The sequence below is a fragment of the Eutrigla gurnardus genome, assembly GCF_963514095.1.
Source record: "Eutrigla gurnardus genome assembly, chromosome: 9".
NCBI lineage: Eukaryota > Metazoa > Chordata > Actinopteri > Perciformes > Triglidae > Eutrigla > Eutrigla gurnardus.
Window position 1 is genome coordinate 7087231 of NC_139923.1, and position 19723 is coordinate 7106953.

General features: G+C 44.1%; 1 protein-coding gene across 3 annotated transcripts in view; it reads left to right on the top strand.

Moving 5' to 3' along the window:
- The window catches only part of LOC311018464 (transcription factor SOX-6-like), a 109325-nt gene that overhangs the window by 72571 nt on the left and 17031 nt on the right, over positions 1 to 19723 (top strand). For all 3 annotated transcript variants that reach the window (XM_084017459.1, XM_084017458.1, XM_084017460.1), the window contains 5 exons: positions 6956 to 7076; positions 8179 to 8258; positions 15181 to 15330; positions 17093 to 17270; positions 18975 to 19183. In XM_084017459.1, coding sequence (XP_083873585.1) covers positions 6956 to 7076; positions 8179 to 8258; positions 15181 to 15330; positions 17093 to 17270; positions 18975 to 19183 — 738 coding nt within the window. The remainder of the gene's footprint in view (positions 1 to 6955; positions 7077 to 8178; positions 8259 to 15180; positions 15331 to 17092; positions 17271 to 18974; positions 19184 to 19723) is intronic.

The window sequence follows — 19723 nt, forward strand, 5'->3', positions numbered from 1 at the left end:
TCAAAACTCTAAATGTTGTCCAGATGGGAAAAGTAAGACCCCCCCCCCCCCCCCCAAAAAAAAAAGCAAAATTTCCATGTGTTCAGCTTACACATGCCGGCTGTTGCATCATCACAACAACTAAAGTTAACCTACTTTCAGTTATTAATTGGCATTACTGTTATTATTTCAACGTTTCATAGATCGGCATTGAACTGAGTCTGGACGGGGATGCTGGGAAGCCAGTGGGGGAGCCAATTTTTCCATTTCTGCCTCTCATCATTGTTTATCTTCTGTCCACGGATGTTCAGTGTGTTTGTCAGCGATTGTGGTGCGGTGTTGTGGAGGGGGTACGCTGTAGTTCAAAGTGACCCAGGTTTCCTGTCATGTGGTTTTAAATGGTGTGGAGAGCCAGCGGGGGATGTCCACGGGTTAAAGAAACGCTTCCGAAGGCCCCACTCTGATAGATATGGTTACACACATACGCACGCTGGCACGCATGAACACACAAACATGTGAAGAAACACACAGAACAGTTGTGTGTGTGTATATATATATATATATATATATATATATATAAACTTAGACATAAACAGGCATCTGATGTTAAGTTAAAGTAGAGGCAGCTGATATTACTGCATAAACTGACATACGTGCACACATGTGAACAGTTTCTATATATTCCCCTCATACGCAAAAAAAACACATGGTCATACACACATGCAAAAACACTCATATAAGCACACACACACACTCTCACACACACACACACACACACACACACACACACACACACACACACACACACACACACACACACACACACACACACGCACACACTCTCACACACACACACACACACACACACACACACACACACACACACACACACACACACACACACACACACACACACACACACACAGTGGTGGTGGGCCCTTTGTGTGCCGTATAGGCAGAGCCCAGCCCAGACTGGTGGCTGACAGGCATGTGTCTTTGTTAAGTCAGTGCCTATAATGGCTCTCATATGTGGCCCATTTCCTTCGGGCCCACAAAGGCACAGGCCCTAACCGCACCGCCCGGGCCCTAGCTAACGGGCTAATTAATGACTGCAAAGCCACACTCCTCCTCCCTCCCTCTGTTCTTCGTTTATAACTGCTCTGTCTCCTCCTTCGCCCACCCTCCCCCGCTTCCCTCTTTGAGTTATCGCCGTTTTCTGATTGTTTTGATACTTTTCAATTTCATCTCGTGTTATTTTCTCTCGTGGGTGACGGAGTCGACAGCGTGCTGCATAATTACAGTTTGCTGCCCCCTGTTGAAGCACCGTCAGCCCACAGTTTGTGGTGCTTATGTTGTGACTGATTGAGGTAAAGATATGGTTTTGGCCAACATTCATAATCTGAGCCGCACAGAACAGAGCTGGCTCTGTGTAACGGATAAATGAGTTTCAATTCATGGTAAAAAAAAATCAGATGTTGATTTATGAGACATTATACAAAGTCTTTGTTTCGTCACAGCTGTTTTCCTGTTAATAAAGAGCTGACGTTAGGTGAGGCCCTGAATAGTCCGTGATGCTAAACTTGTGTGTAGCAACACAAACAGTACACACCCATGCATAAGAACTAATGGAGCAGGCAAAAGGCTGTTAGAAAGACAGCAGTACCTACGTCAGCATATGCAGCTTCAGACACAATGACTCGGAAAGCCATGGTAAAGCACATAACGTCGATTGGACCCACCAGCTATGGAGAATGGCTAATTTTTTTAACTTTACAACGCCCCTCACTTCAGGTTATTAACCTGTGCATTAGCCTATAGAAAAATGTGATAAGGAGACAGTTATTCTGTGTGCTTCAATTAAAATCACCTCGAGCATCTTCATTGTGCTCACATGGGTGTAACAAGGTGGTGAAAGGACAAACAAGAGCAATGTAATTACTTGTGTTCTTAAAGCTACATTAAACAAAATCTCATCATGAAGCGACAAAGATGCTTTCTGAAGAAGTTACTAGGTGAGCAGGCTTGAGCTTGTTTGCTGGAAACAGCTGCTGAAATAGTTTGATATGAGAGCAGTGATACTGGAGTATACAGTCATTACGTAGCCTGGAGAACCGAAACAATGAGCCAAAAAGGACTTGAATAAAAGGGCTAAACACGGCTACAATCGTTCCCAATCCCAAACAACTAGCTTCCACATTGCCAGATGCATGGATGGATGGATGGATGGATGGATGGATGATGGATGGATGGATGGATGGATGGATGGATGGATGGATGGATGGATGGATGGATGGATGGATGGATGGATGCATGGATGGATGGATGGATGGATGGATGATGGATGGATGGATGGATGGATGGATGGATGGATGGATGGATGATGGATGGATGGATGGATGGATGGATGGATGGATGGATGGATGATGGATGGATGGATGGATGCATGGATGGATGGATGCATGGATGGATGGATGGATGGATGGATGGATGGATGATGGATGGATGGATGGATGGATGGATGCATGGATGGATGGATGGATGGATGGATGGATGGATGGATGATGGATGGATGGATGGATGGATGGATGCATGGATGGATGGATGGATGGATGGATGGATGGATGGATGGATGGATGAATGGATGCATGGATGGATGGATGGATGGATGGATGGATGATGGATGGATGGATGGATGGATGGATGATGGATGGATGGATGGATGGATGGATGGATGATGGATGGATGGATGGATCCATCAAAGCCCTTCTCTGATGGAGAACTTGGAGACACATCATTGTACTCACAGTCTATATATATCTATATATATATATATATATATATATATATATATATATATATATATATATATAAGCATATAAAAATAATAGCAGTACAAGAATCTGCTTTTGTCCCATAATGGGGGAAAAAGAAAGTGCAGGGGATGTTTTGAGGGGAATCTTCCCAATAATATCTGACCAATGAGAAAAAAGCGTCCCCATCACTTTGTATTTATTTACGTCCTTTGGACTGTTCTTGAAACAAGCAAACAACGTACAGATTGGAAAATGCCCTATGAAGGAACTAATCAGAATTACCCAAATGTGAACTTATATTAATATTAATAATATTCTTCATATTATTTTTCATTTCATGCAGGAATTGCTGTTTACTGTTTGAAATTGCCTCCACATTAACCTGTATGAATTAGCAGATTGTTGCCTGGAGTGTCATGTGTGTACCTGCCAACCTCACAGCCAGACGACTACCTTTCTTTGTCCGTGGCGAACACACGGAGACACACGGACATGCAGACGCGCCACATACGTACTCGTTGGCCCCTAACCCCGCTGCCCGCTCACAAGAGGACCATTAATCCAGTGTGTGTGTCTTTGCGTGTACACATGTTCCTGCTGCCTAGGTGTGTGTGTCCGTGTGCCTGGTGGGCAGTTAGAGGAAGGGGCCCTGTGTTTTCTTAGGGGCTGAGCAGAGCAGGGCCCCCACAGCACCACCTTCCCCAGTCCATTCATCCACCCCCCTCGGTAAAAGAAGATCTTTGTGTGTTTGTGCTAGTGAAGCAGCCCCAGTCAGTCCCAGTGTTCCCAAAGGAATACAATGAATGGGAGCATTTTGTCCCACTCTATTACTCCCGCCCCCCCCCCACCACTTCTCTCTTCTTCTTCTTTTTTTTTTTGCCATTCAGACAGACAGACTCGTTTTTATTCTCCCTTCGTTCCCTTTTCTCCGTGTCACAAGACGTCAGACAGCTTGTGTCTGTATGTGTGTGTGTGTGTGTGTGTGTGTGTGTGTGTGTGTGTGTGTGTGTGTGCGTAATGGAAGCCTCCCAAGCTACCAGGCTTTTTTGAAGTGTGAGCTAAACAACACTGTCTGAAGAACCGGTCAGGTGATGAACACATGTAACTGCACGCTGAGAGAACAATGCTAACCGGGAGTGATACAGATCCCCCGCTGTGGCACAGACGTGTGTGTGTGTGTGTGTGTGTGTGTGTGTGTGCTGCAAACATACACCCACAAACCTGAATCCAACCTTTTAAAACCAAGTCTCAAGCCTCAAACAGCACTTTGATTACGTGGAGACTAAACAAACGCTCCAAACAACATCCTGTCCTTGCAAAGCATAAATACTTATTGGTCCTCATAAAGACACAAGACCAAGACATGGCATAAACACACCGTACACACTCTTTTCTTTTGAGGGCTCTATTGGGACACTCATAATTTTTTTGTTCAGCCACGACGTGACTCTTAAGTGAAATTATTTGATTTCACAAAATATTTCCCAAAGAAGGAAACATTGCATTTGTTATTGCGAGGACAGAACATAAACACACAAATACAGGACCAGTCCTCTCCACGGATACGTTTGCAGTTACATGATTTATTTGCAGTAAGAGTGGAACATGATGTCACGCATCACTTTATGTTGTGATGAAAAATAGGAAGGTGGCGATAATGTAGATACCATTCTAAACATGCATCGCTGGCTTTGTTTTTAAAATATTTAACAATGACGATGATGTTGTCCTTTATTTTACGTGGTTTTTTATGTAGTTTAATTTCATCAACCATGCTGTTATTTCCAAAAGAGGATATTAAAGACATAAAAGAAATATTAAAGAGATGTTGAAATTGGGCATTTAAATACATTATCACTGAGTGCAGTTTTGGCATTTTCTAGAAACCGTCTAATATTGAAGTTCTGTTTACTGACTGAGTGAGTTATTAAAATGAATAAAGTAAAATAAAATCCACAAGTCCCCACAGCCCCCGCATATAAACTCTGCACAGACTCACAGATCTAACCACTCCACCACCAGCGCCGTATTTTATGTTCAATTAAAACATGTTCAGTGCAAAGCAGCGAATCCTCACATTTGAGAAGCTGCAAATGCTTTATGCTTGCTAAATGCTTTACATAACTAATCAATTATTAAATTGGTTGTTGATTACTTTTCTGTTGATCTTCTCATTGAGGGCAGCAAACACAAGCAAGTGGTCCTGGCGGTCCCGTTCATCTCTCTCTCGCTTGCTCTCTCTCTCTTGCTCTCTCTCTCTTTTCTCTCGCTCGCTCTATTCAGTTATGCTCTTTGAACCCCCCCCCCCACCTTCCTTCACACTCCAAAAAAATCCCAGAGGACGGTCATCTAATTCAACCACGTAACCCGGCAGTACAAATGCAAAGACGTAACCACACAACATGCTGATTGTATAAATTTAGGCTCTAATGATGAAGTGTCCCGGGAGGACAGCGGGAGGGGGGGCAGCATGGTTAATGAATTGGTAGTAAAGGAGATGAATGGAGGTAGACGGCATTGAACGGTGTCGAAGGAAAGGTGTCAAAATGTGTTCAAGGGAAGAAAAGAGAGGGAGAGAAGCAAGACAAGGCTGAAAAGAAGAGAGAATGATGAAAGAAAGAGGAAGACAAGACAGTATTGTGATTAACTGAATATTGATGAAATACAGAGGAGGAAGTGAGAGAAATAATATTAACTCGTCGAACAAATAAAACAGGGAACAAAATATGACAAGGGGGGAAAAAAAACAGTAAACAATCAGAATAGCTGAGAGAGGAAAAGGTTATTATTATTAAAAGAGACATAAGGAAGCAAATAAAAACAAGAAAAAGAAAATGCTAAAGGAATAGAGAAAAGGTGTGAAAATAACAGAATGTCATATTTATTCTGTACCCAAAAATACGTTTGGACACAACACATTGCAACATGGATGATTTAAAAAAGAAAAAATAATACCTCCCCAAAACCACAACAAACAATATGAGTGATTCAAGCTAAGATCAATAACAAGTAATCCAGATATCTCTCTATTCTTTTTCTCACATTTTTTAAAAACAACCCTCATTTGCATTTGTCGTCCCTTTAACATGTTTGAAAATGTGAAATATCCGCCCGGCTCTCAGACGGGAACTTAACGAGCAAGAAGAAAGAAATGGGAAGAAAAGAAAAACAGACCGAGAGAAAGGGAAGAAAAGGAGTCAAGAGGGGGAAAGAGACAAACAATTTTACAAGCAGAGAGAAATTAAAGTTGAGATAAAGGGAGAGGTGGATGGGAAGAGAGTGAGACAGTTCAGTGGTTAAGTACAACCAGCCCTATTAGAGTCCCGCAGGCTCATCTTTGATAGTTTGAGCCCTCAGCGCCTTAACTTGGTCGAACCCACAGTTTTTAAGAGTCTTTCAAGCCGACATGAAAGGCAGCTGTTAGCCTCTCTGTTGTTTTAAAAGCATTTTCTTTCCCATTTCTACACTTGTCTTTCAAGCGTTTGTGTCTTTATTTGTTGGTCCGTCTTTAACTCGGTCTCTTTAGCCCTGCTGATCGTTCACTTCACACGTGTATTTCTGAATCTCTCTTTTCTTCTCTGCACTCCTTTCCCTCTCGTTTGTTTCTTTGTTCTTCTTTGTTTCTTCTCTCTTTCCTTTTTTCTGTGACTTTAAGTCTTTTGTGTTGTTTCTTCTTCCATCTTATCTTTTTCTAATTTTATCTCATGACGGTCCTTACTTTCTATCCTTCAGTATTTTATTTTGTGCACCGTGTGTAGGGGTGAGTATTGGCAAGAACCTCACCATATGATACGTATCACGATACTTTGGTCACGATACGTATCACGATATCACGATATCACGATATCAAGATATTGTGATATAAATAAAGATGAAAACACATCAGATGATATTGAAAACAGCTATTTTATTAATTCCCATGAAATTCACTGGAATAAACATGAATCTTTTTTTGAGAAAAAAAATCGTTCTTTGGAGTTGAAAAATCGATATTGTATTGGGCGGCAAAGTATCGCGATATATTGCCGTATCAATATTTTTACCCACCCCTAACCGTATGTCAAGGTGATTTTCTATTTATATAAATTGTCTTTCTCCCTTGCTCTCTCTCCTTGTCCTGGTCAAACTCTCTCTCTCTCTCTCTCTCTCTCTCTCTCTCTCAGGTCCAGGGTCACATGGCTCCTCTGATGATCCCAGTGTTTCCTCACGACCAGCGGTCTCTGGCTGCAGCCGCCGCTGCCCAGCAGGGCTTCCTCTTCCCACCAGGCCTGTCCTACAAGCCAGGTATGCAAACACGCTGACGGGCGTTAAGGAGCTAGATCTTCTCGATGAACTATGACATTTCTTCTTAACTCAAAAGAAACAGCCAGTAGCAGTGTTTCTTCACACACGCCCACAGAAACAGAAACACTTGAATCCCAATCTATGTTAATGAGGTGTGTCAGGTGAGGAATGTTCTGGAAATGAGCAGAGAGATTTACAAGCTCTGCTCCTTAACATGAGGAACAATACATTGGACACAGCAGGGACTGGAATGTCTCTTTTATGGCATGCTGAAAGCATGTCAATTCCACAACACATCTGCAACACTGAATTTCACACTTTCTCAGACACACACACACACACACACACACTCGAGCATGTTCTCCTGCTACACACCAACCCAACAACGTACACAAAACGCATGCATTCCCCAAAACACACTTTGCATTCAGCAATTTACAAGGGTTTTTTTGCACAAACAGGCGGTGCAAAACACTTGAAGACACATGCAGCAACACACTTCAAGTACAGTCTCTGCATTGTGGGATTCACAACACCACCTGCTTTCTTGCTCTTTCCTCGTCCTTCACACATTCCTTCCTTCCATGCATTCCACCAGGTGCTCGCCTGACGCCACGCTCCGCCGACCCTCCATACTTCATAGGGAATAATGCATGTTTATTCCTCCTGCGAGAGCATATACGCTCCCACAAGGGTGCAGAGAGAGGGCAGAAATGAAGAAAGGAATTAGAAAGCCATTATTCCACACTCTCCTTTGACTTTGCTCTGTTTTCAACAAAGGCTCCGACATGGAAAGCCTTTTAGGGACAAACAGTAGGGGTTGTACACGGTACTTGTATACACATTTATGAGTGCATCCCAATGAGGAAGCACTGGACCGGCACTCTGATCGCCCGAGTCTCATGCACCCATGCAGCCACAATGAGCGTTGTTAACCGTTGAATAAAACTCTGGTGACCCTTCGTTTGCTCTAAATGAAAACACGAGAGCAAGAAGGGAACACAGGGGCGAGACGGGCTGAAGGTAAAGAGCAGGTTAGTTCTTGTGCAGTACCCCTCCCTTACTTCTCTCTACAATATGTTTTGTTTTGGATTTTCAACAGGTGAGAATTACCCCATGCAGTTCATTCCATCTACAATGGCAGCTGCAGCGGCGTCAGGACTCAGCCCGTTACAACTACAGGTACATCCAAAACACCTGGTCTCCTTGAATTCCATCACAATCACCACATTATGTCAACAACACCAAGACTGTCTGTGTAGCTGCAACTAAGGGAAAAACAAAATGCATTTATTTTTTGTTGTGGTAGAACCAACCTTTAATATTAACACAATAACATGATGACATGGTGGAGACAAGAGTATCACACTATGAAGTGGTAAAACGGTGTGGAGGTTGATGGGCGTGGGTCTATTTGTGTGTGAAATATGCATCAGTTTCACCTGCATTCACTTCTCCACTTTGCTCCCAAAAATGAATGGTTTTGTTTCACATTTAGCCACAACTAAAACCTCAAATTGTCTTTGTTCTTGTACATAAACCAACGTTGTTTTGCTTGCTTAAACCTAAACTAAAGGAAATATTGTGTCCAACTTATCATTATCCTTTAAAAGTGTTTACAGAGTAAAGCAAACTAAAGAAGTGCCTCTACAGTATCTATGCTGAAGACTCCAGTGAGGTTGACAACTGTGGCAGAAACAGTGTTTCACAGCAGCAGCAGGAACAAAGACATAGCTATAAGGGCGAGAAAGTACATATGCATCTAATCCTGAGGGTGTAACCAGCCAACACAATTGGACATAAGTGCATCGATAAATAGAAAGTAAAGAAAGGCAACATTGGCAAAGTGCTTGCCCTGAGTTCAAGTGTGTAAGAAAACCTGCAACATTTTGTTAAAATAAAAACACATGCCCTATATCCGTTGCCGACTCAACTACACAATTGTGATTTAATCTATACCTGGTGCACGAAACCTTTTATACTTTAGATGAGATCCAGAGGCCAAGGCTATAACAGAACCCACCGAGTGTCGACTTTTAACCAGGGAAAAACATCAGCAACACAAAGAAAAAAGAGAAGAACTGGCTATTTTGCATGAGAAATAATAGCTTTCAGCACCAGTAAATCAAAGGAAGGAATGCCACCCTGTGTGATTGCAGGCTGCTCTCATACACTGGTATAGCCCCACCTACAGAAATGAATGCACTATAATTTGTGAATACACACTAAAATGAATTCATACAGGAAGATATAAAGAGTGACAAACTCTGCATAGGGAGGAGGTCAGGGTTGATTGGTGGGTCCACAATCACCTGACTTTCACCCAGGAGATCGCTGTTTGTGTCCCGCCTGAAACCAGAAAGTTAACGTTGTCTTATTTGTCACGTAACTGCTCTACTTAAGTAACTCCGCGTCCACAGTTATTTTAACCCAAACCACAATCTCAAAGTTATTTATAAGAAATTGACATGCATTGCTGGACAATCATAGGAGAATGCACAAAGTTCTCATAAGAAGAGAATATGTTGGTAACTGACAGGTGATCTCTGTAAAGTGCAGATGCACCACCAAACGTAAAGTTGCATGTCAAAGGATAATTTTCCTGCTCACATTATTATTTCCTGCCTTTTCTTCTTGGTATAACCAGCCTATAGTCTTAGCTGCTCCATGTTGCAGCATATGTTCAGAAATTCCCGCACAAACATCCATAAGAGCAGAATGATGATGGGAGATACACATGGAGGCCCAGCGTGCATTAATCACATAGGATCACACGCTCGTTTCTTAATGAATTTGAATGGAGTTAACTTCTTTCAAAGAGACAACGCGACACTTTAAAGATGAAGCTCTATAGGCTGACGCTAACATGCTAGCCCACTTATCTGCTGCCTGTCAGCTGTGTCAGACAAAAGCTGTTATGATGAATCACAGAGGAATTCCAAACCCACCAGCACAACACCTGGCCCGAGCAATTCATCAAATATTTTATTGCTGCTTGACACCTGCGGTTTGAGAATAGCACTTATCCATAATGGTTATCATAGACCATATTTGCAAAGGAGAAGAAAGAAAATGAAACAAAAACAGAAAAAAAGAAAGAAAAAGAAATCGGCACTCCCTGAAGGCGGTTTGGAATTACACAGCACGACCCCGTCACCCCTCCTGCTGAATCCACCATCAGTGAAAAGGACAAAAGCCCTCAAAAAGCGTTTTCACCAGCAAACAATATTGCTTCATCATGTCAGTCATTACCATAGCCCGGCTTTTGGATATTACAAGAATCCTTATATCAATTTACCCAATTTGTATTGTGGTTTTCCACAAATCGAGGCCCTCATTAGCCGCTATTGAGTTAGCAAAGCGCCCGCGCTGCGCAAATGGTATCGGAGCCGTGGCGGCGTCTATCTCCACTCCTGGCCTTGAAATGATCAAAAGAGTCTCTTACCTCTCGCACGAGTGAGAGGTAAGAGACTGAATGATGTCGGAGACGCATACTCATTCACGTTTAAACACCGCCTCAGACACAGAGAATGAGGGAGCGCGGAGAGGAACCTGAATGAGAGAGGAAGCTTCTCATCATGGGGATGGCTGGAATCAAGTCAGAGACTGGGGGTAAGGAGAAAGACAGCGAGCGTGGGGAAGTGTTCCCGAGAGGTGGGAAAAAAAGGGTGATTATCTGAGGAATTTTTGCGAGACGGAGGCACTTGCTTCCAGCACATGTTTGGACATTGTTTTGACAACAATGCCTGAGGCAAAAGCAATCATGGTGAGATTTATGAGTTGTACTTGTTTAGTTATGTATCTTCCATCTCAAAGAATGGGGCAGAGGCGCTCTTTGTACTCCAGTACAGTAGAGCTTACAGTGTACACAACGTGTATGGGATGGATACAATGAAAACACCTGCATGGTGTGCTGCTCTCCCATCCAAAAGCCTTCAAATGAATGCTTACTTTGTGGAGTTAATGTGGCTCAGCTGCTGGAAGTGAATCAACCTTAACGCCTCTATACCTACATAGACACGTATCATTCTGTTGTAAAGGGTGCATCTTTTTGGATGCTTTGCCTTGTGTGAGCTGCTTGTTTGTGTGTCAGAGAGCTTAACAACTACAGGGTTTCCCCCAGGAAATGTTCTTAGTGTGCATTATGTGCAATATGCCTCCACTTTTTTTTTGTATTTCAATTCAGGATAACAGTTTGATTAATTACCATGCAGTGAATATATCTCAACTAAGTTACTTTATAGTTGTCTAAACACCAAACTCATTACAGACATGGCCTTTCATTCATTTACCTCTGTAGGAAACCATGAACTAATGCAAGTCTGAGGTGAGATTTACAGACCAGGAACATCCCGCACTATCTTCAATATTCATCACGCATGAGAACTGCCTCTGACCTTTGCCTCTGGGCCTTGACCTTCAGGCCCTGTGCTGTTTGTAGCTTGTGGCGTCGATGATGTGTGAACTGAGGCCGCGTGCGTCGTTGCACTCTTCAAAAGATGTATACTACATTATTGATTGCGTGTCAGAGCTTGAGATATGGTGTGATACGGAGTTGCATGCATCAACAAGTCATGATTCATCATTTGTCGATCAGTAGAATGTGTTTTTATTGTGCTGCTTGTTCAGCAAACTGCTGTAGTTGAGTCAGTCAGTTGGGGTTTACACAAGGCCCTACTGTCGTTGTGGATGTCTTGAGATCTTGTCTGTTTTGAAGTGTTTTTTAGTTATTAGTCGCAGTTATGCTACACTCCACAAAACTCCAGTGTGTGAAACTGTGCCTTAGACTATAAAACAGGAACAGTAAATACACAATTACACCATGTTAGTTCTACATTAGCAATCTTCTCTGCTATGTACTGTAGTCAACTACACAGCTGGCATCAAACCCTTTTTAATGCCAAATCTGTGCTCGGCACAGTATGGACAGAAGCCGGGGCCAGACTCACCCAGATGTTCTGCAGTTCTGCCCCGCAGCAAGCTCGTGAACAGCTGGCACTGATGGTCAAGCGGGCATAGACTGGCATACAGAAATGGCATATTCTCCGGAAGTGTAAAAAAGCCACAGGAGGTGCATCACATCTCTAAATCATGGTAGAAATATTTGGCAAAAGCTGTCCTATTTTGCTTGACTCATTGTGACCTGACCCTGAAAGCTTTGATGGCATGATGTTGTGCTGTCGACGTGGGAAGTTGACCTGATTGTTTCTTTCACAAACAGAGGATTCCTGCCCAAAGAAAGGCCCCCTTTGTCGCAGTTAATGCGAGTGAAATACAGTTGCTTAGCAGACATTCTTGTTGAAATCATAAGACATCTCTCGCTGTCTGTCTCTAGGTTTGTGCCTATTTCTGTGTCTGCGGCCGAGACAACGGTGAGGAGGAACCTTTTGTGTCCCAGAGCCATGATTTCTGCCCCGTTGCCAACGCACACTGATTGTGCCAGAATGGCTTAGTTTTACATAAAATGAGGACAATGATTGGAAGGATTCGGTTCGTATATGGTTTGTCCCGACAAAAAAACCCCCAGCATCTGTTCTGTAAAGGAGAACTGGAAGTGAGATAATGCTTGTCTTTATGCGGCCTGCCTCTCTGTGTATCTCTTTCACTGTCTTGGGCGCAGCTAAGCCTCCAAGTGCAATATTTAGCCTCCGTCCTCTGCGCGGGCCAGCTCAGTGGCAGCCGATCCATTTCACCCTCCTCCTCCCCCTGCAAACCTGCTGAAAAAGACAAAACCTCATTTGTTTTGTGTACTCCAGAGATCGATCGCGGCTCTACACTAAAAGAGGCCAGCTAAAAGGGGGATTCTCCACTCAGTCTTAATGGGACAGGCCGGTCTGAACGAGGAGGAGGTTGTTGGCAGGCTGCTGGCGGGCTCCAGTCCGGACGGTGCTACCCACACCCAGACCACAACAACCTCACCTTCTTGCTTTCTTAAGGATTATGCCAAACTATACGCTGTTCAAAAAACCTGCTGATGACCAGGAGGGCCTTAAATGACGGACCGTTCATTTGGATTTTAGTCAAAGTAGCACTAATGTCTGAAGGCCAGTCAGATAGTCTGGACAGCTGTGGTGCGGTCCGTGGCCCTCTTTGTCAATTTGTAATTTAGGAAATTGCGGCATTGTCTTCCCCCGGGGGTTGAGAGCTCTGCTCGGTGGTTGTTTACGCAGCACATTGGCCTCCCCAGTCACCAATCAATCTCAGCGTGTCTTTAAGAAACAGAAAGAAAATAAGGTACAAGCTCTTAGTCGCAGACTTTTGTTTGTTCAACAGTTCCTTCGTCTTATTTGGAATTGCTGATGGAATCGCTGCTAACAGCGCAATATCGGTCCTGTGTGTGTGTGTGTGGGTGTGCGGGCTGTGTGTTTTACCTCAAAGACTCGTGTGTCTGCCCCAGCCCCGGCTCCCCTTAGAGCTGTAAGAATATCAGGCATCACCAGAAGTAACTCTGCGGTCGGCTTGATTGACGCGAGAGGCCTCACCACCAGCCATTCAAGGCACATTCTTACGGGGATCTCGTATCGCCAGGGGTTGGCCCGAGCACTCCTGGTGCCTTCCAAGGAAAATAAGCGGCGTGACATCAGGGCTTTGTTTCAACGGCAAGGCCCCTTCTGTTTGTGTTTAATATCGCTCCGAGAGAAGTGGAAAGAGGGCCAGCCAATTTCTCTGGCCCCAACCGCTGAGCCTGGCGCTTCGGCGGCGAAGCGACGGTGGTCTCGTGTGTCTGCAGCGCAACGCTCTCTTCCTCCCCCCACCCTCTCTATCTCATTCTCCACTGAGCACTCTTTACTTTTGGATCTCAGGTCCCAGGAGGCTTTGCAGTTTTGACTACAGGGAAATCAGATCTCACAACACTGGGGGAGGTTTAGGCTGCGGGGGCAGAAAGTAAAAACAGAGAGAGAGAAACAGAGATCGAGATGGTGGAGACGATATGAAAAGTCATCTTGGAACAAAACTGAGAGACGTAGGAAAAAGGGAGAGTGTCAGGGGGAGATCAAAAGAGAGGACAAAACAAAGACAGACACGTAGACCGAGGGGGGAGAGTATAGATGAGGTGAGAGTAACAAAATGAGAGGAAAGCAGAAAAGAAAGGAAGAGAGGAGGGAGTCTAAGTGAAGGCCAGCCACGTCTGGGTGGTTTTCCTGAGGACAGGCTCTTTGATACTCCAGCACTCACACTCCAATGCATTTAGACAGGGGTTGACAGTGGTTTTGAGCAGCGGTTTGTCTGGCTAGCGAGCTTTGATTTAGAAGACCCTGGACTGTGGGCCGAGTATTCGACTCTTTGATTTTTGTTGGATGGAAAATCGCTACAGTTTTTTTTTTTTTGCAACATTTAATGTTTTCATCCAAAACCTGTAGGCAGATGGCTTATACTTTCCAGGTCTTTCTTAAGTTTTCTATTATTTTTACATTATTTAAAGTGTTTTTCAATCGACCCATGACAAGATGTAATCGCAGTATGACGGCACCTACTTAAAATGATTGTCCACTGTTTGTCTTTTGGATTTAAGTTTGTGAAGAAACTCGATTGTCTGAGCTGTTAATACAAGAGCTCACCATATGTGACAAGATCGGTCTCAAGTGTTTTTGAGACTCTTCATGTGTTGATTTTGATCCTATTTTACATTTTACAATTACAATATACATTTATATATATATATATATAGAATATTAAAGTGAAAGAGGATTTAGGTCAGGCATTCAAAAGTTTCTTAAGCTATTGTCTGGATTTATTTCTAGATGCAAATCGATGTACAAGCTGCTCCCAGCATCTGTTGAAAGGATAAGCGTCAGAAACGAATTGTAGATAATTTATTAATAATAAAAACAGTTTTGCTGGAATGGCTGATAAAAACTCACCAGCTCAAACAAATCTTCCATTGTGTGGGACAGTCCCGTCCACTTTAGGTGTGTTTGGCCCAAAAGGACTCACCAGAGGGAGGAAACAGCAAAAAACAAAAACAAAAAAACCCGACAGGATCAAGGATGTGGGGGGCAGAGAAGAAGAGAGGGGAGAGAATAAAAGAGGAAAGCCACTGACGAGCTGCTGGCCAACCATGTTAATAGCCTGTCGGTTTTGCTGGTTTCTTCCCATTCTGCAGCAGCTGTATGCCGCCCAGCTGGCAAGCATGCAGATCTCCCCAGGAGCCAAGATGGCTCCCCTCCCACAGGCTCCCAACTCCTCCGGTCCCATCTCGCCCTGCGCCGTGAAGAGCGAGAAGCGAGCATCCAGTCCGATCGCTCTCATTAAGGTGAGCCCACTGTTGTGCATGTGTGTTTTAATGTTTCAGCGATTCAGCGGATTAACCAGAGCCAGGTCACATGTGTGATTGATAATAGTGCAGTTCAGGATGGACCAGGGAGCAGAGACAGCAGCGTTGACTTTATTCCAGAAACAAGGCGTTAGGTGAAAGTATTTGGGCAACATGTGGGAAAAGAAACCGTGTTTCTATGGTGTAAAGAAACAAACAATAAAACAAGTCAAAGCAACGCGTCAGTTCAGAATATGTATGATGGGAAAACACATCAAGAATAATAACTTGGTTGGAGTCAAAGTGAGAGGCTGGAAATTTGGACGTTGTTGAAGCAACAAGCCGGCCCTGCACCCTTCAGCGGCAATTAGAAACAGCTTATTTAAGAGTCCCACACTGATACGTGCACACAAACAGACGCACAGTCACAAACTGACACTGGCGCTGCTGGCTGCTGTTTGGCAGGAGCCCAGACCCCTCCGCTGCAGAGAGCACACGCCTCGCCTTTTCCCCGCCGACGGTAATGGAAGCCATGTGTGTGTGTGGGGCACAGCTGCAGCCGGCGTCACAATAGACCGGCGTCGGAGCTCACCGCACTCAAACAGTAGTGCTGTGCCCTCCGAACTCCCCACCCTCCGCTAACCCCCGCACACGCTCAGCCCACCCCCCACTTCGGCATGCCACCCGCAGCCTAAAGCCCCCCGAGTGTCCCAAACTCTGTTCCCTCAGCGGAAGCTCAGCTCCAAATTGGATCCCCGTTCGTTCGTTAGCGACCGCTTCAGTGAGGCCGCCTTGACGTGCGTAACGCCACATTTCCTTTTCCAAGGGATCCCTCACATGGTCCTGAACCTTTGTTGAGAAAGTTTCACAAAGGTGGCCATTGTTTAAATGAGAACTCCCCCCTGTCAGGTTCACAGAGGTGGACAGTGGAATTCATTTATTGAAGGGCAAAAACCTGATAGGGATGACTGATCAGTGAGTGGAAGCATCACTTAAGCACTGAAAGCACTTGAAGGGATACTTTGGACAAAATTGAAAATCAGCAGCTGTGGTCTTCTTCAATTGAGTCAATTACACTTCCAATGGTGACTCATTTCCTCAGCGGCAACATATATTTTCACCAAAAACTCGCTTTATACAAAGTGTCTTCTGTGTCGCACTATATAACATCGAAGGGTGTAGTATATTTAGCAAAAGCAATATGAGTGAACTAATAACATACAGACTGTTTATCCACATAAAAAGAAGAATTCCTCACCTAAATAGTTTGTATCCTACCCTGTCTCCTACAGAATGACATTCCCATACAACTAAACTGCACACTAAATGACATTAAACATATTTTTTCCAGTTCCAGCTTGAAACAGCAAATGAAAATAGTTTCCCTCGTAACAACACACAATGCATGTCGTTGTGTGGGAACATCCTTTCTAGGAGAGCAGGCTGCTGTAGCCCCGTGTGCTTGAACATCTTCTTCTTCCTTGCATTTGTTGCTGTATGATGCATGATAACCTATTGAAAATTGAAATATTCATATCATGCTTATAATGCAAATATAAATAACGTGCAAATGATCCAGCTCCCCCCCACTACACTCAGATTTTAAGTATAATTCATTTGCCAAAAATAGAGACTAAATGTACAATAAACAAAGTAAAAAGGAATCATTTGTGTATCATAATCGTGTTGTAAGGATGTAATATCTCGACAGTCCTCATTCCATACAGATCCTGATGTATTAATCCCTGTCCTTTACTAACAGGAGGAAGGATCCACACAGCCGTTGAACCTCTCAGCCAGACCCAAGACGGCCGAGCCTCTTCGCTCCCCAACCTCCCCGACACAGAGTCTGTTCTCCGGAACCAAGACCAGCCCATCAGGCCTGGGCAAGGGCCGCATCCCGAGTCCCATCGTCAACATGGGCAGGAACACCTCTCTGGGTAGGTAGCAAACACACGCAGCTAGGACGGGCCACCTAGCCTAGCGCCGCTGCTACCCCGCCTAGAATATCCACATTAGAATGGGCTTTTACCGACACGTTCAATGAGAATCACACAATCTGAGAATCACGGCGAGGTGGAAACACTGACGCACACACCAAACACTAAGACGCCTCCGTATTGTTCACATGTGTACTGTTCCATCCACCCAGAGCAAACATGCCCTCGCTCCAGTGTGAAACCGTCTTCCCCCCAACCGGAAAACAAAAACATCCCCCACGCAGACGACTCCCTCCTCCTCGCCACACACAGACAAACCGAGCCGCGTCGCATGCGTCTGATTGACTGCAGACACCTCAACCCCGGGAGGAGACCTGTGTGTGTGTGTGTGTGTGTGTGTGTGTGTGTGTGTGTGTTTTACAGGCGTCCAAAGCCCTGTATTTAGCCCCAATGAAAACCCCAGCAGCGGAAGCAGTGAAACCCAGCACACGTTATTTGCTTTTTAAGAGCTTCCTCACATCATTGTCTGCCCGCGCTAGACCTTTTATGCCCCTACCTCTGCTATCTGTTATTAAGGCCAATCTAAACCCTCTCATTATATCCCCCCAGAAAACAATTTCGCCAGCTCCTCTGGAGTGGCTTTGAGGACGCGACGCTCGTGTTCCCTGCAAAGTTATTTTTTGCCCATTTTAACGGCCACCCAAGCATACAGTGCTTCCCACTTGTCTGCTAATTAAACGAGGAGTGCGACAGAAACTTTGCATCCGTTTATTTATCTCGTTTTTTTGCTCTTTCAAATGTGCATCGACTTCAAAAGTGTGAAACGCGGCACATAAACAAGGGGGAGGAGGGTTCTGTCGTGTTTGGATACAAGTGGACCGGAAAACAACTTCAGCGACATTTGGCCCAAATAAGAGTTTGGAAAAAGATCCCATTTTTATACAGATGTTTAAATGTTAGTTAATAGGATTTTTTTATGCGGTCTTTCTGAATATTTGGTTCTCAGCACTTAAGCTTTGTTTCCAAAGCTTGATAATATTCATAAAGTAGCATGAAACCACACACCAATTGATTTAAAACCCTCTGGTTTGTTCAACGAGACACATCGTGTTCATTTTCAGGTTCATCAGAACATGTTTAATGCTTTAATATTCAGAGAAGACATTATTTTCCTCTGAATAATGGAATCAGCTTGAATGTGACACAGGAAGGGGAGTCCGCTAAAACCAGGGTTAGCTTGTTTGTGGGTTGGTAGAGACTCCACAAACCAAATGTACCTGCACATCACAGACTAAGTCAGTTCCCCCCCTTAGGCCTCTTCAACACTCACAAATACTAGAACATCAGAATCAACAAAATGTTTCCTCCATGACCAAGACGAGACACTACTGTGGCGATATCAACGTGTAATATTATTGATGAAACATCCTCAGCTGTAGGATGAGAGCAAAGATCCGACATCCACACTTCCCTGCTTGGCAGGAAGGTTTCTGTCATTTCATGATATTTCCTTGTTTGTGTTTTCACTTTAAGTAGCTTCGTTGGGAAAAAGGGGATTTTGTATTTGATATTGATGAAACGATAGATCACTGTCATCGTTAGAGGAAGACAGAAATGACCTCTGACCTTTGTCTTATTGAAGCCACATGCTCTTTGCTCTGCTGACAGACCGTTGTCCCTCTCTCCTGCACTGTCCACTCTCAGACATCCTGTCCAGCCTCAACTCCACGGCGCTGTTCGGGGACCAGGACGCGGTGATGAAGGCCATCCAGGAGGCCAGGAGCATGAGGGAGCAGATCCAGAGGGAGCAGCTCCAGCACCAGCACCACCAGCAGCACCAGCAGTCTGGACACCACAGTCTGGAGGCCAAACTGTCGGCCCTCAGCAGCATGAGCCTCAACAACGGCAACAAGGTTAGAGGGACAGACGGATCACATGTGGCCCCGCAGGAACATTCTCAGACACACTTCACTGACAAGGTCTATAAGGATCACATGGTGCAAATGCAGTTTTCTAAGGCATTTTCTTTCATGTGAAGGAAGAATTTTACACACACACACACACACACACACACACACACACACACACAAACGGAAGGACATGTACTGTTTAGTTGATTTGACACACAGCAGGCAGCAGGGTAACGTGACATTTACCCTCGGTTCTGTACTTCTGTCCAATTCTGACGTACGACACGAGAATTTCAAACGGTTCCTCAGTCTTTTTTCTCCACCATTTGTCAATAATAGTTAGTTTTTACTTTGCAGATTACATTTTATTTACATAAAACATATAATCAGCTCACAGGAGACACTCCAGGCAAAATTTTTTTTCATATACAAGTATATTTTGAGATTGGGGCTATTTTTGACTCTTTTTTTTTTCTAAATTTAGGTTTACACTTAGATAATTCCTTATTATCCTCGTACATATTTGAACATTAAATCTTAGAA